Source organism: Myotis nattereri (genome assembly GCF_964212035.1).
Source record: "Myotis nattereri genome assembly, chromosome: 2".
Classification (NCBI taxonomy): domain Eukaryota; kingdom Metazoa; phylum Chordata; class Mammalia; order Chiroptera; family Vespertilionidae; genus Myotis; species Myotis nattereri.
This window is the reverse complement of record NC_138076.1, coordinates 22,080,735-22,104,238: the sequence shown is the minus strand read 5'-3', so window position 1 is coordinate 22,104,238 and position 23,504 is coordinate 22,080,735. Positions and strand designations below refer to the sequence as shown.

Genomic DNA, 23,504 nt, shown 5'->3' with positions numbered 1-23,504 from the left:
CTAAAAATATACACTTCTTAAAGAGATTACCATAATTTTGGTTCTAAATGATCTAGAGATCAGAGAAACAAAGAAACATAGTAAATTACACAATTAACAGCATCCTCCCTCCACCCCCACCCAAAGGAACAGATTGTTTTAGACTAGGATTATATTTAGAACTAAATTAAACAGAAAGTATCCCAAACCTGGAGAGGCAAGTGATACTTTGCCATCTTCTAATTTCTAGAAGGAACTTTAAGAAGGTATCCTGTTTTGAAGATAATATTTTTTTCCCTGTGATTATTGGAATTGGAACTTTCTACCTCCTCCTTTCTATTTGTTTCTTTTCCTCCTTCTTTTTCTTTTTATATTTTTTCATCAGCTTTTCCTCCTGTTCCCCTCTCCCCCTTCTTTTCTTCTTCTTCCACTGTGTGGTTAGCCATGAATCCTCCTCCAACATATTAAGGACATTAGTCTGTAGAGATTTTTGATTTGCTATCTTTGGAAGTTTTGATGTAGAGACTATGTTTTCATTGTAAAAGAAAAGTGGGTGTTTGCTTTCTTTTATTTTCTACTAGAGGCTCAGTGCACAAAATTTATGCGAAGGGGGTGGTGTCCCTCAGCCCAGCCTGTACCCTCTCCAATCTGGGACCCCTCGAGGGATGTCCGACTGCCCATTTAGGCCCGATCCCTCTCACAATCCAGGACTTCTGGCTCCCAACCACTTGCTTGCCTGCCAGCCTGATCAATGCCTAACTGCTCCCCTGACAGCCTGATTGCCTCCAACTGCCCTCCCCTGCAGGTATTGTCCCACCCGCCCCCAACCTCCTTCCTCTGCAGGCCTGGTCCCCCCAACTTCCCTCCCCTGCTGGCCTGATCGCCCACAATTGCCCTCCCCTGCCAGCCATCTTGTGGCAGTCATCTTGTGTCCACATGTGGGTGGCCATCTTGTGTGTTGGAGTGATAGTCAATTTGCATATTGCCTCTTTATTACACAGGATGTCCTGGCACTGTTGAATTATCATTAGAGAAATCCAATCATTGAATATTTTTTTTACTAGGCCTTGAAATTATCAAGCTCTCCCATAGGAGGGTGGTGAGGAGGGGTGGTGGTGGTGATGTTAACGTAGGTCTTTGACAACATCTTTATTTCTTCCAAATATTTTATCTAAGTTACTTTCTTTCATGGTCATTTTTGGTAATTTATATTGTCCTAAGGAATCATCCAGTTTTCAAATTTAATTACAAACATAACTTTCAAAGTCCTTTATATCTGTACTTATTTTCTTATTTTAATGTCTTATTTCATATGTATTTTTGTAGTTCTCTCTTTTCCTTGTTTAGACTAGCTATTGATTTCTCTATTTTGTTGTGTTTCAAATAATCAGCTGTTTTATAATTCATTAATTTCTGACTCTCTTTTTATATTTGTTATGCTTTCATTTAGTGTGTTTTATTTCTCTACCTTTTTGAAATTGAAACTTAGTTTGTTAATTTTTTATTTATCGAAATGAATTTTTATTGTTATGCACTTAACCCAGAACCACTCTCATCTCATACCTTAGGTGCAAGTGATATGTGGTGCTTTCATTATTTTTATGCTCTAAATATACCAAAATTATTATTTTTATTTCTCTGAGTCAAGAATCATTAAAGAGAGATTTTTAAAAGTTTAGCTGTAAGGTCTTTGTTTTTGGTTCTTAATTTTTTCTGGTTTTATTTAGTATTTTTTTATCTATTTATTGTACTTTGTTCAGTTATAGTTGTCTGTCTATACTTTGTATGTTTTATAGTTAGGGTTTTTTGTGGCCTAATATATGCTGAATTTTTTTTTATAAATAGTCAATAGACACTGGTAAGTTTAATTTCTGTTTTCCGCATGTGGAGTTTGACCATTTCAATCAGCTCTCTCTTATTAATTAAGCTATTGTGGTCTTCTTTATGTTGATGATGATTATTATTCTATTTCCTGATATGAGATAATGGAAGTAAAAGTTCCTACTACCTTTGTGTTTTAATATTTCTTCTTTATGTCTTGTATTTCTCATTTATTCATTATCTTGAAGTTATATCTTTGGTGAGTGGTATTCATGATGTCATATCTTGGTTGAGGTTTGTTACATTTATCATTATATTGGTTATGTGTTGAATGATGTTCTCCCAAAAATATTTGTTGAAGTCCTTTAGAAATAGGGTCTTTGCAAATGTATTCAAGTTAAGCAAAGGCCATAGGATAGACTCATCCAATATCACTGGTGGTCTTATAAAAAGGAGAAATTGTTAGATTATATAAGGTCTCTTACCTCAGTGACCTTTCATACATTATGTCCATTATCATCATCTTACCATCAAACATGATTAGAACATTGGAAGAGATTCTAACCAAGAAATCCCTATTATGATCTGAAAGAATTACAAAATCCTTCTCTAATAGATCACACTGACAGGGATTTGAGGAGGTGGGGGAGGGGGGGGGGGGCGGCACAGAGAGACCAAAACTTGAGAAAGAAAAGAAAGGAGAGACATTTTCCCAGATGATCCTACATTCCTTTCAGATTTTATCAAAGCAATTTTATTTCTGTACTTCCAAATAAGTTTTAAAAGTTAATTATATCTGAATTAGACATTAATTAGAAAAGAGCAATCTTTTTACCAATTATAAAAAAGCAGCAGAAACTCTAGCTTACTTATGTCTACTACTATCAAACCACCATCTGATGGCAGTATACCCTCAAATTACAGATCCCAGTTTTTAATATTTCAGATCAAACTATACTACCGAAATGATGATCAGCACAATATTCATTTATAGAGCCTGGTATTTCAAGACAATGGGATATAAATAGTTCCATGGCATAATCTTTTCTCTCAAGGAGCTCACAGTCTACTGGGGATAGAGACATATGCACAGATAATTTTAATAACAGTGTTCAATGCATATTATAGAGCCTTAGAGACAAATTCTTAGCCTAATCTGGAGATAAGGTAAGATTTTGCAAGGAGATGGCACCTGGACTGAGTTTCAATATGTCCAAATTACTAATATTAAAACACAAAGTAAAATGATAAATATTATGGAAGGGCAAAAAATGACTAGTTTGTATAAGGAAGAAATGAGGCTATTGGATTCAAAGGATGAGAAAATAGTTGTACATTTTAGGCCAGATAATCCACTAAATATCAATATTACTTGAACATTTGCTATATGCCAGGCATCTATAGAAGGACAAAATGTGCACAACCTTTGCCCTAATAAAGCTTTTCTTCTGGCGGACAAGCTGACAATAAATCCAAAATGTAATACCAAGTAATGATATTCACACCAAAGAAGAGATAAGCAAAACAATGGCTAAAGAGGAGAGACCCAGAGATGCTTTGAGAGGTAGTGATGTTTTAGATAAGGCCATCAGGGAACACTATATGCTTACTGGAGTGATAAAATTGCATATACCAACTATAGTCATGCTTGTGGCTAAAGTCTGTTAGCAAACAATGAAAATGTACTTACCAACACTTGCCCCACGATGGTCTGTGCTGAAAGTAACATTTCTATACGATCACGAAATACTCCATGGAGGTAGAGACTTTTTAAATGTTTATTATGGCTGCTCCTTGTCAAGATAAATTTCTACAAGTGACAAAAAGGAATTGAGTGTGACCTGGATCTTGGAGAAAGTAATCTGTTTATAGATTCTCCCGTGCTGTGGTATCAGCCAGAAATTACCCCACCTATTCCAAACCAGGGAACCCTGAAGTCACTCATTCAGTATTTCAAGAGACGAACTTTATTGAGTTTGCATTGTACTGATCTTCTGCACAGGTTTTTATCTCTGAATTTCACATCTTCATCATGCTTTTCTCACACACTCCTAGTCCCAACCTTTCAAACTGACATTATTGCAATGATCAGGTTTGGGAGTGCCATGTTCTTTCTGCTCTGGGAAAAAGTATCTATCCTTTTCCATCAAGATACATGGACAAAGGAAAAACACAAATTCATTTTTAGGTGATTACTTAAGTACCTGCTTTTTTGAGAGAAAAAGAAGAAGGAAGTTTTTAACAATTTGATGCTACTTTTAGTTCCTTATCTAGTATATCTTGCTGAAAATATAATCCTTTCTGTCATTTGCAAATTGCCTGTATTTATTATATTAGGCATTTATAATTATCCTATGATTTAGACAAAGTGTGATTAAACCCCTTGTATATTGGCAAGGAAGTGGAGGTATAGAGAAATTTAATGACTTCCCCACAAGCAGGCCATCAGGAAAGGGTGGCGTCTAAACTAGCCTCTGTGTCTGCTGATGGTTTTGAATTACCACTGAGAAAGAGAAAGCATGCTGGCCGGACCCTCTGACTTTTAGAAAAGTTCACTTCGGGTAGGGCCAGGGTTTTGAAATGACTTAATTGTTCTACTCATATTTTCTGAGTGGTAGAAGAGAGTCTCAGTAAATGACTATTGGATGGAGTTCATATTTCGATCAATGATTTGCCCTCTAATACTTATGAGTCATCATGAGCATTCCTGAGATTTTTGATAATTGACTTAAAAAATATTCAATATAACATGAATATAGAACACTCATCTTAATTTCATTATAAAATTGGAGGTGCCTTCTGTGGGAAAACAAATTGCCCGAAGATGTAATAAAATCATACTTACTAATATAGTAAAACCTTTTAAAATGCACATTTGAGGAGAAAAATTATAACTCTCCAAATAATTTTAAAAGAACTTTTGTCAGTACCCATATTTGTGGCATTTTTTACAATAGGCCAACTTTCCCAAAAGCTTAGAGTAAAAATACTGCACTCTTCAATTTATATTAACATAACAAATTATTGAGAAGTCACTCAACATTTATCAAAGTCCTCAAGATTTAAGAGCAGTATTCTGGTTCCTTGGACTTTATTTCTTACCTTTTTGTAACATTTACTTTCTATTTTAAATTAAAAGATACCTCTGCACCAAAGGGTAGACAGGAATTACTTCCAAAGAAAGAAGCAACAAATACAGCAAATATTTACAGACAAATGAGTTCTCACATTTTTGTAACCACATGTAAATGAATATAATAAGGAAGAAGATATATTTCCTAGAGCAGAAGGAGTCTAAGAAGATTAAATAATTCTGCCAATTGAATTGTGCATTGAAAATAGGAAAGAAGGCTGATTCACCATACCCATTCATGTACTCTGTCAGTATTGTTAAGAAGTCAGTACCCCAGAACTATTTTCCCCCATTTTTATGTTACTGCCTAAAGTCTTTAATCTAGAAATAATTAGTAATAGAATGAACTTATTTAACAACAGAATCTATGAACTTCAATATTGGGTACTTCTCCAATGCAGAAACCTGAATTCCATAATATGAGATTGCCAATGACTTTAAGTACCAAGTTATAAATTCTGTTATTTTGTGTCAATGTATAGCATTAAGAGAAATGTTTTAAGCAACCTTTCAATATTAATTATATTGCACAGATGAAATGTGTTCTGTTAGGGAAATTACTATAATCAGAGAAACAAACAAAGTGTTTGTTTCCAAACAAGCCACACATGGCATAGTAAAACTCTTTGCTTTGGACCACTGGTAATAGAATAACCATTACGTAGCATATAAGCAATGTCTTATATGGGTAATACATCATTATTCTCATCATCATCATTTAACAGGTGTCATTCAATAGCATCTATTCTTGCAAAACTTGTTCAGCATGAAAAGGTCTCTGCATTTGAGGCTGGATGTCATGTGCATGTATATGTGGATGTCCATGTGTAGTTCTGTGAAAATGAGTGTGTTTGTGGAATACAAAAGGCAGTGTACATATGTGAATGCTGGATGAATGATGGATCTATGAAAGTGAGGTTGACTTTGATTTTCCTTTTTTCCTCCCTCATAGGACATAGCACAATTGTCATTTTTAAATTCATAACAGAGGAATAAACAATGTTTGTGGGTGTATTTTTTCTGTCAGAAAAGCAATCTCTGTTTCAAGAGCTAACATGCATCATCAGCCATATAGCCATACAATACATTTCTTCTCTAAGTGGTGAGATAGGAGGCTGGCTCTATACCTGAGACCCTTGGAATAGCGGCCAGGGGATCAGCCCCTTTCTAAGGCACCAGTTCAGAGCTGGCTCTCTTAGCCTGTGAAAACTCAGTGAAGCTTTAATTATTTCCTAAACACAAACACATGTCAAACCTGTCTCTGATCTTCATACAGTGGGATCCCAAATAAGGAAACTGACCAAGAGAATTCCTGTTCCCTTGATGTTTTTCCATTTCTTTATGCCCCTCCAGAGTAGCCGGGAAAGGAATAAGATGAGGAGTCCACTTATGAAGGTCACTAAGGAGGAAAGAATAAACGCAGCTTGGATCTCGGTTGTACAGGACAATTTTCCCGTGTCTTCCCCATTATTATTTCGTTGCTTGGTTTGAAACATCGGGAAGCTGAATGTCAGAATTCTATGATGTCATGATCACATGATAATGATTCCAGGAATTAGAATTCAGTGTATTACAGAGTCTTAACACTGGGTGCCATGCAATGAGTGGTTCTAAGGACATGGGTTGGCTAACCACTCATTGAGATCCTGACTCGTAGGATGCTAGTGAATGAACAGAGGGAGAAAGCTGGGGTCGACAACATGGGTCTTCAGATGATGTGAATTCTAGATCTGATTTTATTATTCACTTTCTCAATGACCTTGAGGAAGTTACATGCTTTGTCGCTATGGTCAATGGGCTATCTATTTGGTTTGTGCAGTCAAGCAATTTCAGGATAACTTTTTTTTTTGCATGAAATGACATCCAACCATCTGTGTGTCAGTGAGTTGGTTCTTCATCTTAACGAATGCCACATTCTCAGTAATCTTGGAAGGACAGATGATAGGACAGCTTAGGATTTTAGCATATCTTTTCAATAAGAAAGGCATGGTGTAGAGTGCAGGTATTGTAGTGGGCAATTTTACCAGTGTGAACATTGGTCAATTGCTATTTGAGCCCAGGGCTCTGTTCCTTTTATCTCTTCTTGGGACCTTCCACTTTCTTGTTTTTATCCCTGTCCTGTCAACAAAACCTTTGGTCTAGCAGAGGCAAAGTTCAGGATGAGAGCAACTTCTTGTTTTCTCTGATGTTTTCAAAGGTGTAAGAAATATCATGCCTTTCATTGCGCATGAGTGGCCGGCAGAATGTCAGAGTGGAAGGTCCCCCAGTTATTGTGAAGGCGACCTGACATGAGGTGATGAGACCCAGAAGAAATGTTATTGTCCTTTGCCGTCCACCATGACTCCGTTCTGTGGAGAAGACTATTTCTATAGGAGAAATACATTTCCTAGAACTGCTGCCACAGTTATTTTGTCACGGGGGATGTAGATGACTAGGGAAAAACTGCTGTTTGTGACTTGGTAGCAATTCAGTGTTCAGAACATGGGAGATAGATGACTTAGAAGCAACTTTACCCTTCACTATACTCTCCTTGTACTCAAGAGTTTAAAGACACCACAATAATATATACTCTTTGGGGTGCCTACTATAAGCAGAATCTTTGTCGTGTGTGTGTGTGTGTGTGTGTGTGTGTGTGTGTGTGTGTGTGTGTTGAGTAACTCCTATGTGCCAGGCACTGGAGGCACAATGGACAATGGTCAACAAAACAAACACAGTTCATCCCTTGATGGGCAATACAATTAACCCAGGGAGACATTTACAATTAGAAATTGGGGGAAGTGTTTTTTGGGGAAATGTAGTGGAAGGAGGAACCTGACCTACGTGAAGAGTCCAGAGGCTGTGTCATGTCTGGAGCTGAGGTCTGAGGCACGCGAAGGAGCCAGGGGCAGGACCCTTGGTGGGCTGGAGAAGCTGGGGACATATTGTTAGACAGAGGGACTACCATGGGCAAAGGTGGAAAAGAGATGGCACTCTGAAGAGGGTGGTTGATGGAAAGCAGTGATCCAGGAGAAGGCTGGCTGTGTATCAAGGGAACCAGATCATGCAAGACATTGTGTTCTAGTTTAAGATGAAAAAAAATACAAACACCCACCATCATTTGAAGGATTTTAAAGAAGGGAGTTAAATGATTGGATGCCAATTAGAGGAATCCCTGGTCCAGAGTGAGAGGAGGCTAATTCAGTGAGTGTGCTGGTGGGTGGGGCAAGCAGGTGGCCAGGATGGAAGCTCTCTGCACATCTGTACATGGAGATGAGAGTGAGGATGTGTCACCGCTGATCCTACATTCCTGGCCGGTACTTCTGGGTGGTGGTTGTGGCCTTTCACTGCTACCCTTTTAAAACTAGATCTAAGAAATAAACAACACTATGCTACTGAAAATTTCTTTTTTTTCAGATGAATGTTTTAACATGGCCATGGTTTGGTTAGAAAAATAGCTTTACTTTGTACACATCTCCATAACTTACATCTGGGCACTCAAATATTCTGGGAAATTATACTTTATAATGAGATTGAACATATGTTTCATTTTTAAAATTTACTTTCTTCAGGAAATGTGCCATACCTGAAGAAGGAAAGCACTTCAATCTTTAAGTGTATATAGCAGCACTCATGAATGTGTGTGTATATGTTTGTGTATGTTGAATGCTTCTGAAAGTAATAAATCATATTGTAAAGTTCTCTTTTAAGGGCCTATATCCATCTGTCACAAGTAATGCTATAACCCTACCTTCTTCTGTTTCTATTACCGGACCTTTAATTCTTACTCCCAAGGAACATCCACCCATCAGGCAAACACTGGTGAGGACATATAGGGCCCCAGTTCATGCAGCTGGTCAGTGACACACCAGGTCTAAGGTCAAGGATGAAGATGGTTTTACCTCCACGGAGCACTCACATCATAGCGAAAGCACATCGCAGTAAGTGGTTTCTGGGGTAAACATCTTCTTATTGACTTAATGTATCTATCACTTTGGGAATGCTACTTAAAGTGCATTGCCTGAGTTGCTCTAGGGGTTTACATGAAGCTATTTTAGTCACCACGTCTTTTATCTTTCACCTTCTCAGTGTTTCATTTTTGGTTTAACTCCTCAAGTTTCATGCAATAGGATAGTCATTCTATTAACCACTTTTAGAGAAAGCTTACTTTGGAAAGAAGATCATTTAATCCATATTCTATTTAGATCCATAATCTACAGAAATAAAAAAGGCATTGTACTTTTTTCTTCTGTTTATTCTAAATGGATAAACCATAGCAAGCCACTGTAGTGGGCCCTTTAATCCATTAGACTGTCTGTACTATTTTGGTGATTTTATTTTTAGAAACTATCATTTCTTGAGAGGCTGATATTATAAACTATGTAATCATATTTAAAATCAATACAGAAATCTTGAGTTTTGTTTTTATCTTTTTTTTTCTTCTTCAAATGTGTTGGTTTACTTCTGAAGTATATAAGCCTTTGGCTGAGCTTTGTATGCTCCCCAATCTTCATTTTCTCATCAGTAAAATGAGGAGGCTGGACTGGTATTTGAGATTCCGACCAGCTTACACACACCAAGAATCTTTGATTGTTTAATCCCAGATTATGTCTCTAACAGATTATAATTATTTTTTAATATTCCAGTGTCTGATCTCATTCCCCAGATGAATTCTTTTGGAAAAAAAGAATGAGGAAGCATCAATTCTGAGTTTTTTTTAAGGGTTGTCCCATTTGATAAATTAACTTGGATTTCTTCTCAGGTCTCATGGAACTACTTTCTTCAGAGGAATATGCTGAACTTGGCCACAGTCTCTGATTCCATCTCGAATCCAGACCCTCTTTACTCTGTGGTCTGATTAGAAACGTACTAACTGGTGTGCTGGAGAGATTACTCCTTCCCCTCCCTCTCTCCAGGCTCCCATTACTTTTCTCACTGATTTACTTTCTTTGGTAATTCAGTTATGGATCATTTTGGCTACTTGCAAAGTGCATATGTGTGTCCATATGTATATCAAATACATGAGGGCTTTACTTGGTGAATTGCTAAATGCAATGTGGAGAATTGCATCAACCTCTTTAATTTTCTAATTCGTAATTCATAATTAGTCTACTAAATATTTGGAGGGTGGTCTTAAAAAATCATGGTACAGATATAACAAAAAAAGTTAAGAGGTGAACCTCCTCCATTTGGCCAGTAGATGGAAGTATTTCATAGGTAATTAACAAGCAGTAGGGTTTTGTTTGGTTTTGGTTCTGGGTTTTGTTTTGTTTTTAAGAAGATGGAGGACTCATCAGGAAAAGTAGACAGGAGATATGAAAAACAGAAACCAAGCAATAAAGACCGGGACATCCAATTCTATAAAATCCAGGGCTTCCAAACTCAGTATCACTAAAAACCCATTTTCTGTTCAGGTCCTGTTTATTCTCTGCAATTGCCCCTTTTGAAAATATAGATGAATAAATTAAACTCTTGATAACTGGAGTTTTTTGGTTGCTGTTGTTTCTCTATGAATCCTTGAGAGTCCTAAAAATCTTGTGATGAGAAATGAATAATGCAATCAATCTCTTCAGCAATCAGGCCAGCTGAATATCAAGTTGGTGATTTCATTGGCAAAAAAGTGGTGTGTTGCTGCTCCAACCTGCCATTCTGGCCATGGTTCCAATGCAGTAGTTATCATGCCATCCTTTGCCCATCCTCTCTACTGCTCCTGTTTGGAATTATTTCTGATTACAGTCGAATCACCAAGCGTTGTCCCAGCAGCTGGTTGCATTATTCCTCTGGGTGCTGTGTGAGTATATGTTTCCCAAATCCCAATTTCAACGAACTGTGTGTGTTTGAGTCTCTGGGTGTCATATCAAACTAGAAGATCCCGTTGAAAAGCTGAGTTGTCACTAACAGCGTAAGAAATGAAAGCCATCATCTCTGTATCAGCTTCTCCTAGATTGGTACCTTCATCCAAACATGACTCTCCAAAGGCCCCTGTCTCCTTGCAAGTTTTAGGGATGAAAGGACTGGGTCTATCTTTGGTTTGGAAATAATCCAGCATGTTTTATTTATCTCAAGAGAAAAACTATGATTTCTATAGATACAAAATAACTTTCTAAAAATCAAATTTATTTTAATCTACATATTTTAAAGAAAATCCAAACAAATGACATAGAGTATAAGCATGAGGCAAATAAAATGCTCTGAAATGGCTTAATGTCTTCTAAGATAGAGCCTTGCTTCCTCTAATTGTTTTTCCCATCAAAGGGCAATGTTGCCCTTTTTATAAAATTTCTGACATTCTTCATCAGTGTTGTGATTATAATTGCATTTCTCTAAAAACTGCCTCTATAAGCAATGCCCTTAATAGAGGGTTTGAATGTAATTATTGCATTAATATTTTCATTTTCTTTTTTTCAGGATATCCTTGAAGTAAGAACCTTTTGGAATATAATATGCAAAAACTATGTAGATTAGCATTGAGGTAGAAGAATTATTGAGCATTACGTCTATTTATCCCTGAGCCCTACGTCTTTTAAAACACAAGGAAACCCAGATCAAGGCAGAGGAATATACTTTTAAGTTTGTGAATGCAGAACTACCTCAACCCCTCCGAATCCATACCATTTGAGAGAAAAAAAAAAAAAAAGGTTATCTATGATGGTGAGTAGTCATGAAAGATTAATGGTGAGCTTATTTAGAAAAATATTTGGAACTCCTGAGCATTTTAAAATATATTTTTACCTCCCTTCTAACAAGCCTTAAACTGATGGTAGAAAGAAAAACATACACTGAAGAGGATAAAATCCTTTCTAGCCAGGAGAGATAATGAAAGGAGATAGTATAACATTTTGGTAGCGAAATTTTATTTGTTCATTGAGAAGACTAAACTCCATGGGATGGCCATCACTGAGCTAGTAACCCCCTTCCTTTCCTCATTTATACTGTTTGTAATCAGTAAAGACAAGGGTCAGGTTACCCCTAGTAAGTGTCATTGCAGTTACTCACCATAGCAAAGATTGCTCTTTGAAAACCTTGCCACAAGAGAGCAACATTGACTAACTTTTGCCCTGAAAACTTTTTTTTTTTAAGGGAAAGAGATATTTTTGCCCTGAGTACATTCCAAAGTACATCCCAAATAAAACCTTCAAAAAAAAAAAATCATGTTTGCAGGTCCTGCTCAGAATAGAGGGGAAAAAATTGAATCCTGGGTAACTGATATACATTGGCTCTCCTTTTGTCCACCAATGCCTTGGCTCACCTCAGTGAAGTTAAAAGGACAGATGTTTGGGGCTGTGCACATGAATCTCATTCGTTTGGGAGAAGTTAGTCAGGGAACCTTTCCTGTCTGGATTTTCACATGTCAGAGAATTGTGACATGTTTGCAAAGTTAATCCTTGCCCTGATCATTAGTAAACTTAATGAAAGAACTAAAAGGATTAACCATTTTAGTGCATCTCCACTTAAAATGTCTTCTTCATCATGGGGCCTTATTGCTGCAAAGACCCCTTAAAGCAGCGGTTCTTAACCTGTGGGTCGCGACCATTGGAAAACACATATAGCATATCAGATATTTACATTATGATTCATAACAGTAGCAAAATTACATTTATGAAGTAGCAACAAAAATAATTTTATGGTTGGGGGTCACCACAACATGAGGAACTGTATTAAAGGGTCGCGGCATTAGGAAGGTTGAGAACCACTGCCTTAAAGAGTAATCTCAATCACAGACAATCAAGATCCACCCCATAAATTAATAAATAGGCAAGAGAATCTTTAAAATGTCCCCATTCGATGTAACAATGAAAAACAAAGCACAGAAAGCTAAGAGAAATTTAATAGTTTCCTCCAGAAAGATAGTGATGCTATAAGGAAGATGGTTTAGGACTCTCTTCCATGGCTTTGTGCGTCCTCCCAACAGGAAATAAGCTTCTGGGACCCCTTCTGATTTCTAGACTCTTCTTTCTAAACCTCTTCCACACATTTGTCATTCTCCCTCATCCAACCTGTCCTATATGCTTCTCACTTCTGGAGTGAGGCAACAGTTGGTAGCAGAGATGTTTAGAGTCTAGTACCCCTGCCTGGCCAACACCCACATAATCAGATCATTAACCTTTCTATTGGGTGTGGGGTTGGGGATCAAACAGCTCTACTTCCCTGTTTGCTGAGGGTTCCTAGTTTCACTAACATGCATTTCTATCAAATGGGCACTTTGTCACTTGCACTCTAATAGAAATCACCTCTGCTAGAATAATTGACAGTACACAATAGCTGGATTTCTCAGCTTTGACACAGCCTGGCTGAATCAAGTAGATGGAATGAAATCAACCCAACATACCACTCACATTGTTTACAAACTCATTACTTACAGGGGAGTCATGGCCTCTGTAGATGGTAGCTCCTCCCCCGGAGAGTCAAGCGGTCCTTTGTTACCAGGAGAATGTGTCCTGGGCCTTCAAGTGATAGCTTTGAGTCTTGGCCTTACTACTTACAAGATCTGAAAACAACAACAAAAACTCCTGAGAGATAAAACACCTATGCTATTTGCCTCATAGATTGCATGAAGGTCCAGTTAGGTACTATGAGGAAAACATTCTGTAAATTTAAGCCCTCAGTGGGATAGTACTTTGGACACTCAATAATAATGGCTGTCATTTATTGAGCATAGAGTTCCATATTAAACACTTTATGCAAATTGTCTCACTAAATCATCACAACTGTGCATGAGAGATATACATTTCCCTACTTTAGAGATTAAAAGTTTGAGGTCTAGAGAAATTCAGCAATTTGTCAAAGGTCTCTTAGTTAAAAAGGGTGATTTTAATTCAAAGCCCAGTCTGGAGTGTAGTCAACTCCAGAATCAGTGTTCTCACTGATGGGGTTCAGGACATGTTACCCCAAAGTGTGGCATGTTGGCATCTTAAATATTTTAAGCAATTTTTTTAAATGGCAGAAATAAAAATTGTCACTTTGACCTTCCTCCTTCCCCTCCTTGTTTTCCCCTGAAATAGGTCATAAAACTCCCAGGTGAAAGGCACCCATCCTATGCTGGGTGGAAAGAAGCATTTTTATCACCTGAGACAGGGAATTTAGGGCCAAGAAGGTTGTATATGTATTTTTTTTTAAGTGCTAAACTAACTTTTATTTTTCTAATTATTCCTTTACCATTAACTACCCCTACTCTGAACCCCCTTGTCTTGTCAATTCTTCACAAATGTACTTTTTTTTTCTCTGAAAGGTATAAAAGCTTCCTTCTGTGGTCACTTCTTCAGGTATTCATTCTCTTGTGAAGGCTTCCCTGTACATGTAAAAATTCAGTAAAATTTATATGCTTTTTTTTGTGTTCATCTGTCCTTGTCAGTTTAATTTTCAGACCCAGCCAGGTACACTAAGAGTTTTGAGGAAAACGTTTTCCTTCTCTACATGACCATTAACCAGCATTGCTTTAGGGACTGGTCTGCTTCTTGGGCAGTAAAATCCTCAGCATCTGAGGCTGTCTTCCCTGCAGAGAGGTCAAGCCTCCTTCCTCCTTTCAGGCCACAGGGTTCATTACCAAGGGGCACTAGATGCTAATGAAGGATCTTTAATGGCCTTATATTACCATCAGGATTGCCTCCCCCGCCCTGATTTGGAAATCCCATATCTAAGGGCAGCTTTTCAGTCTAAGGAGGAAAGAAAGGATGGGGGAAGGAGAAAAGAGAAGGCAGAGCACACTGAAAGGATGAGGCCAATCACCACACCTAATTAGTACTATTTTGCAGCCTGCACAGAGGAGAGCTCTCTTGAAAAGTCAGACTAGGAAGTTGTGGTGCTTTGAAGGCAATGTGGTCTCCTGGGAGATAGGAGAGAAAGGACTCTGGGCGGTGGGCCCAGGCCATCTGGAAGTACTACAAATTGAAGTCTCAATTTTTGGAGATTGTTCAGAACAGGAAAATGGCCCCAAGGCTCCCAAGTGCATTGGGAAAGGGGGGTAACCTATTGATACTTGGTGCCTGTAGATGGAACTTGATTAATCCATCCAGGTGCAAGTTCCCTGGTTAGCATAGGGCTGGCAGTAGGTGTTAACTTCTTGTACGTTGATCTTATTTTGATAAATAATTGAGAAAAAAATCAGTCAGCTGAGATCTGTAAGATCTTCTTTAGACTCCTCTACAGCATCTTGCAGAATGTCTTCACATTTTAATTGATGAATTTAGTGGAGAAGATGGTTGTGCAGAGAAGGCAAACACACAAAAAGCAGTGAAAACCTATAAAGAGGAATTTAGTACTTAATTATAACCTAATGGGGGTGTCCCTAAGGAGGGACATGTGGTCAAAATATTTTTAAAAAGGAGATAGTAATAAAGACTAGGTAGAATTTAGAGGATAAGAACTCAAAAAAATCATTACAGATGAGAATATGTCATGGAATGAAAGAATGGATATATATGCAAAGGGGAGAGAAAGCAGAAATATTATCTTTGGGATCCAGCTATTTTACAACATCTCCTTTATAACAGTTGGATGGATGGTAGACTTGATGATTCCCATTTTACTCAAAGATGTGAGTTAACTTGTCTAAGATCATAGACCTAATCAGTGGTAGAAGCTCCAACACTTTGATCCCAAAGTATGTGTTCTTTCCTTTAAACCACATCTCTCTTCTTAATTTCAGAGGTTGGTTCTATAAAGGAGAGATGAGATTTACAGATAAATGTCAATAAAACATAAAGATAGGTAGAGAGATGAGAGAAAGAGAGAGAGAGAGAGAGAGAAGAAGAAGAAGAAGAAGAAGAAGAAGAAGAAGAAGAAGAAGAAGAAGAAAAAGAAGAAGAAAAAATTAAAACCAGAAGAAAATACAGTTGCTATTTAAATGATCTGGCAAAGGAAAAAATGTTCTAAGCATAATGAGAAAGAAAAAAATAACAAAAGGAAATGAATTTCTTTGGTAATATGTAAATTAATTTTTCATAGTTCATAAACATCATAAAATTAAAACTAAGCAATATATTAGTATAATTAATTTTCCCCAATTTGATACCTGTTATTAATAATTTATAACATTTACAAGAAATATATTACTGGAAAAAATAAAAGGAACATTAATATTCAGTGATTAAGTATTTGAAAACAATCTGAAAATTCCAATAGAAGGAAGTTTTCCTTTCATAACGGTAGTCAGACATGTTGCCTCAAATACTGCTGTTGAAAATGTAAATGTCCCAAATCATCAAAACATTCATTTCCTCTGATTCAATTAATTTATGGTATCTTTTCTTAGAAAGCAACCAGAACTTAAAAAAAAAAAAATTTTAAAAAGATAATTTATTTTTTTAATGAAAAAATAATGGAAAGGATTAAATGGAAAAGGAAAAAGAAGAAAGACATCATGGTAGAGTATTATCCTGCCACTCACAGTATGGAAAATTAATATAAAATAACATTTTAAGAGACCATAATATTAAATGTATACTATTATCCTAATAATATTTCATAATATGCTTGGGACAATATGCCTGAATGAAATATAGTACAGGAATACCTGTTATCTTTTAGTGGTGAGATTATAGGATTTTTCAATTATATATTTTTTCTGGCCTCTGTGGATCATGGGATTTATATCCTCTGTATTTGATTATTACCTTAATAGCACTGGGAAACCTTTGAAGTGTTTTGAGCCAAGACTTGACAACACATTTGTTTCAAAATCTCTGTAATGGGGAGGAGAGATTGGTTGGGGAACCCTAATAGAAAATGATTGTCAAAGTCCAAGTGGGAATATGGCAGTGTGGTATTGGATAACGCTGGCAGGAACAGAGAAGAGTGGGTGAATGTGAAAGATCTTTGGGAGGTAAAATTGAGAGGATGTGGTCATGATTGTCCATGGGAACAGTGATAAAGCACACTAGTATTTATCATGTAAATCTCATTGAAATTTATTTACTAGACTCAAAAAATTAACAGCCAGTATTATTATAATACTAGAGGCCCGGTGCACGAAATTCGTGCATGGGGGAGGGGGGGGTGCTCCTTCAGCCCTGCTTGCACCCTCTCATAATCCGGGATGCTTGCCTGCCAGCCTTCCTGATTGCCCCTAACCACTCCACCTGCCTGATCTTCCCTAACTGCCTCTGCCTCGGCCCCACCACCACAGCTTCATTGGGAAGGACATCTGGAATGATGTCCTGAAGGTCGTTTGGCTATCTGGTCTAATTAGCATATTACATTTTTATTATTATAGATTGAAAAAAAATCTTTAAAATCTCCCCTTAACCAAAGTAAATTTATTCCAGAAAAATATTCAAGAGTAAGTCCAAGTCAAAATAAACGACTTGTTCAAAGTCCTGAACACACATATAACAGGGAACAGGTTTCATCACTATGTCACCATTTAGAACTCCGGCTTTCCAGCTCATTGGACCATATGTTAAATCCTTTCCTAGTCCTCAGCAAGACAAAGTTAAACTATGTTTTGACATACTTGTCTAATAGTTCTGTGAACTGGTATTTGCTGAGGAAAAAAGGAAGAACGTGACTATTTCAGTGTTCTTTATTTTCTGCAAGGAGAGTATATAGTGGCATTTGCAAATGGTATATATAGTGGAATTTGATTCCTGCACTATACATTTACAATGCAATTTTCCTCTTTCCCATAGCATTCACTGGGATAATGTAGGAAATCAAAGATTTAATTGCATAAAGTAGGGGTGTCCTAAGAACATGCATTTTAGTCTTTCCTCTCTTTGTCCCACTACAAGCTGAGCCTGCTATGGTTGCAGAGCTTTTGTCAGACAAACAGGTAAGTACTGAGCAACTGTTTAAAATTGTGCTGTGGATGGGGTTAGGAACAGCGAAGTATCTACCTTAGCTAATTGGAATGGAGATAAGATAGGCATAGGATAATTTTTTTAAAAATAGACTGCAGATAATGTGTCTTACTGAAAATAAAAAAGCCATAAGAAAAAGCAATAGAGTAGATTCTTGGCATTTATGGATAACACTTAAAATCTCAATTATTTGGGACCATGTAATAGTAATTTTGCAGGGCTTATAAATTTGAACTTAATGTTCCAGAATGGGCTATGATGGTCTGCTAGTGAGCAAAGTCAGTTGGCTCCCCAATATCTAAGTCTTGACTCTGCTCTCTACTTATCTATTCACTATTGCTCATGATTAAATTAAAGACAAAAAACACATTTCTATTTTTTTAAAAATGATCTTGAAAAAAAGAACAACTAAATTTGGAAAGAAAGTTAAATGGCTACGTCAGAAAATAATTTTAAGGACTCAAATGGTGAGTTAAACTAAAAACTATGAGGTACTCTACAGAGAAACAAGAGTAAGCAATCTATGAAACTATTCAGCAATTGCCTGCACCAGAATTTATTTTAATAGCTACATAAAAAATTTTAGTACTCAATTTATAGAATCATTAATTGTCTAAGGGGGTCACTTAAAATTTTAAGTTATACTTTATAGCATTTTATGGAGGAAGTGACATGTAATGGTATTTTCAAATTTGAGTATTTGAGAAGGCCTAGGGACATTTCCCTCAGGAATGCATATTTCTTAAAGTGTTAACAACACGGTATAGAAAAGAACAAAATAATTTAGAGAAGATGCAGAGTTGTTAAAAAAAAAAAAAAAAGAATTCCCCTTACCCAGTCAGGTATGGACCTGGAGATAAGGTAGCTAGCTAGAGTCCTAACTGGTTGAATAAGGATAAAGCTAATAAAAAAAGAGTAATGTGGTGATGTAGGTGGGAAGTTGGGAACCCCTAAAAGTGCATAATGTGAGTAAGCAAATTCCAGGAACTATGAATGAGGAGTCGAGGGACTAGAATTCTGGCCCTGGTCTGCTCCTCATTAATTCTGTGACTTTGGGGAAATCATTTATCCTCTCCCATCTGTCATTTCTTTTTGAACCTTAATTTCTTCCTTCATAAAATGATTGCAGGGGACTGGGTGATGCCTGAGCTATGGTTCAGCGATTTGTGGCTTGTAAATAGTCATACTACACAGTTTCCCATCTTTTTATTCTCCTTCTATTGTGCATTAGATATTGAATATTTTTCACGTCACTAAAATTAAAGCATTGTTTCAATGACTATGCAATACTTATTATGTTACCTTAATTATTTAGCTATTTCCTAGGTATTTAGGTTTTCAATATTTTTATTACAAAAATGTTGTCTTTAATATAAAAATAAGTATCTTTGTAAATATTTGTCCTCATCTCTACTGACTTCTTTGGATTGAGTCCTAAAAGTGAAATCACTATGTCAAAAAACATGAGCATTCTTGAGTGTTTGATATTTATTGTCAGATCTCTCCTTGGAAAGCTCATAACGTTTTTATTCCCACAGAAGCTCCTGGGTCTCTTCTCTTCCACTCATATGGTCATGTTTAGCTTTTTTAAAATATTAGTTCAGTTGGTAATTTAATATATTTTATCATTTTAAATTTTATTTCCCTTACATTTTCAAACAAAATGTTGGTACATGTGCATTTGTAAGTCACAGTTCTTTGTTTAGGGCAGAAACAATAGACCAACACATTTAATTAAATTTTAAATGCACATGGAAACCTTCATAAGAGAATAAAGACCCAAAGAAGCAACCTGAGCAGGAAGCTTTTATACTTTTTAGACAAAAACACAACAACAACACACAATATATTTGTGGAGGAATGACAAGACAAGGGGTTTGTGCTAAGGGTGGTAAATGGTGACTAAGTAACTAGGAAGATAGAGTTAGTTTAACAATGGTTTGTTTGCAGGTTCCTCTTGTGCCATCTCTGGGTTGATAAGAGTCTGTCAGCAGTAAAAGGAGAATTTATATCCTGTCTTTAGGCAGAAAAAGAAGAGCTTTTTCTGCATTTACTACTTCTTAATTACCTTTAGCTAAAAACATTTTTATGTCAAAGAGGCATATTTTGGGGTAACATTTACTGGTTTCCTTCATTCACTAGTTAACTACCTGTTGATGTCCTTTGACATTTTTTTTTCTTCCCATTAGAAAAGTCATCCTTTCTTTGTTTCAGTGTTAAGCATATCTTATTAGGGAAAATATTAACATTTTGGAACATTTATTTTTAACCCACAGGTATCCTAGATTCCTGCCAGACATTACAAATTTTCTGTAATTCCACAAATAATATTCAGAGCCTTATTGATTAAGCACTTCTGCCCCCCTCCCCACTATATTATTCTTTAGGATTTGGTTAGGGAAGGGGAGGAACTCACATAAAGATTCAATTTCTCATATAAATGAGATCATATGGTTCTTGTCTTTCCTTGACTGGCTTATTTCACTTAGCATAATAATTTCCACTCCATCCATGCTGTTGCAAAGGATAAGATTGCCTTCTTTTTTATGGCCGAGTAGTATTCCATTGTAAATATGCACCACTGACAACTGTCAGAGGGAAGCAGGAGAGGAGACTGGATGAAAGAAGATGAAGAGATTAGCCAAAACACACATATACATAACACATAAACACCGACAACAGTGTGGTGATAGCCAGAGGGAAAGGGGGGTGGGAGCTAGGTGGAGGTGGACAAAGGGAGTGTTGTTGTTGTTTTTTTCCCTTGGGGTGATGGGTGCATGATGAAATGTGCAGATTATATTTTATTGAGTTGCACACTGGAAACCTGTATAGTTTTGTGAACCAATGTTACCCCAATAGACAAAATTTTAAAAAATTATTTTTAAAGATTAGATATGCTTACCTTTCCATGATGGCTGCTCCTTATGTCTCAGGATGGGTGGCAGGTAGGTTCCTCTCTGTTTTTTGTTTTTTTTAACCAGCTCTTTAAAAGGGTTTTTCTACACTTGAATAGTCGAGTTCCTCCACTCAGACAGCACAGGTGATCCAAGGGAAGAGGTGGTGCTGTGGCAAGCAATGGCCAGGCCAGCTTTTCACCTTTCTTAGAAACAGTCTTCCCACTGATCTCAACGTTCTGGTACATTTTTCCAGACACAGTCCTTAATATTATCCTTTCTGTCCAGTCCATTGGTCAGATCTGAGGACACATTTCAAGGAGTTCAAGGTTCATGTTCTCTTTCAGACCAGCTTGTAGCACCTTCCAAGCAAAAATGGTTTGAGCATCCCTACCCTCTCCTGAGCATTCCATGGCAGTTGGACAGCTTGTTAGCAGGTAGGGGCTGGTCCTTCCAGAGAAGTGGAGGGCTCCCGGGGCAGGTATGACCTGTGTCATGAGGACTCACAGTATTTGTCTAACTCCTACCCAAATACTGCTACATGATGTTTTCCAATGTATAGAAGTCCATATTTTTATAATCAAATTTAAATTGTGCACCTGAATTCTATATAATTTTATTAAACCAATGGCACTCCAATAAATTCAATAAAAAAGAAAAAAATTGATATTTTCTTTTATGATTTATTCTATTGTCATTCGCATTGAAAGTGCCAAATAATCTGAAGTCTCATGTTTATCTGGAAAAGACTTCCTATGAAAAGCTTAAGAGTGAAAAAGTAATAATTTTCCCTATTACAAAGTTTATAAATCCTTAGAAATTAAAATAGATTGGCTTTGGCAAAACAATCAAACATATGCATCTAAGAGTAGATAACCATAAAATAGACCTTATGTAAGCATGTAATATATAATAGAGAAAACACTGTATGTTAGTGAGGAGGAAGACTATTATTCCATGAATAATATCTGGAAAATTGGCTATTATAGGTAAAATATCAAAGCATAACTTCATAGAATTATGAAATACATGTAGAGTTATTTTAACCCAATTTCAGACGAGATCGGGCGCGTTCAGGGTGGTATGGCCGTAGACTATTTTAACCCAATTTCAGACAGGCAATTTTTCTTAAAATGTCAGGTACTGAGTATACAACTGTGAAATAGACAAGGACTCTGACTTATTCAGGCAAGAGGAACATACACTAAATGAATGAAAAATAAATTAATAAAAAGTTTTATAATATGCATGCTATAAAGGAAATTAACCTGATGATGAGTTAGAAAAGAAATTGGGAGGACGTAGAATGCCTACAGATGGGTGATCATAGAAAGCTCCTCTAAAAAGCTCCTCTAATTGATGTAACTCTGTTTACATCAATTCATCTGAGCAGAGGCTGCATGAATTGCCACCTCAGTAAATGATTGAGAAAGAGTAATATCTTGATGGCCTATTAGAGGAGCTTGGATATTTCAGGAAGAAGTGGTGTGGAAGGGGCAATAGGAACAAGAGAACACTCATATGACCTCATGGCCCTGCACTGTTGGGAAATAACATAGGGAAATAAGGGCCTTCAACTGAGAAAACTTGGGAGAAATGGAGAGAGCCTTAGAGAGAGCCGGCTTTCAGCAAAGACAGTGTCATGAGTTAGAGGAGGATATACTCTTTCCAAGGTATGCAATGGAGGCTTTGCAAATGCAGAAAGCTGTGGGGAATGTACTGGACTGTGAGACATCCCAAATAGGAAGAGGGTAAGAGTGTAGGTAACGGTAAAGAGATAAGAAGGGAAGCAGGGCATTGTGGAATCACCTCTGATGATCTCCTAGGACAGTGGTCGGCAAACTCATTAGTCAACAGAGCCAAATATCAACAGTACAACGATTGAAATTTCTTTTGAGAGCCAAATTTTTTAAACTTAAACTATATAGGTAGGTACATTGTTATTAACTTAATTAGGGTATTCCTAAGCTGGCCTTTGCTAAAAATGTCCTCAATCTGAGGGGTCGACCTCAGTGAACGTATCCCCACTTCTTCTAAGGCCATTTCTTCAAAATAGACTCGCCCAGGCCGAAAACCAACTTCTGCGCATGGGCCACGAAGTTTCAATCACAATGTATGTGCACGCCCGCACATGGTATTTTGTGGAAGAGCCACACTCAAGGGGCCAAAGAGCCGCATGTGGCTCGTGAGCTGTGGTTTGCCGACCATTGTCCTAGAGGAAGGGGAGCAATTAGTTCCAGCTCTGGTCCCAAGAAATTAACTAAATGATCTTGAGTGATTGTTCTTTGAAATTCCAGATGAATCATAATCTCGACTGGAGACAGGACTGAGGGAGGGGGAATAGGTGGGAAGTTTTTCAATTGTGAGTGAGACACAAGCAGTTGGTCTTTGGGTTTGTATTTTCTATCATTTTTTATTATAATGGGCAGTGAGTAATACAGGAATTATTTCATATGACAGTTATAGACACTGATACCACAAGTCTTAAGTAAAAGTGTCTCAATGAAGAAAAGATGTAAGCTGTCATTTCTACTGAAGAGTTGTATAGAAGATATTTGTAAGCCAGTCTATGAACTGTAATTATTTGTAAAAGGATATTAAGTCCCAAGAAATTTCATCTAATACTTGTCAAGAGTGCTGAAAATCATGTGTATATTTATCAGTTAGAGTTTTAGTTGTAAGAAACAGAAACTGGCCCTGATAAGAAGGAAAGGAGTTAACAAAAGAATATTAATAACTCACAGTAGCTTAAGCAGGTCAGAGTTTTGCTGGACAACCAAGCTTGTAAACCATATAGCCAAAGCAAGAGTCAAAACAGTGTGACAATTCTGGTCTGTTGGGATATCAATGTCATTGCTAATTGTGGCAGGCAGCCCAAAGATGTCCACATCCTAATCCCCAGAA

The 23,504-nt window shown here is 37.0% G+C and overlaps 1 protein-coding gene across 1 annotated transcript in view; it reads right to left on the bottom strand.

Annotated features, from left to right (window-relative positions):
* KCNU1 (potassium calcium-activated channel subfamily U member 1) overlaps positions 1-6,429 on the bottom strand; it is a gene marked incomplete at both ends in the record, with an annotated part of 123,101 nt that extends 116,672 nt beyond the window's left edge. Inside the window, 2 exon segments of the mRNA XM_081082242.1 lie at positions 3,491-3,610; positions 6,235-6,429. Coding sequence (XP_080938368.1) covers positions 3,491-3,610; positions 6,235-6,429 — 315 coding nt within the window.
* Positions 6,430-23,504: the final 17,075 nt, after the last annotated feature.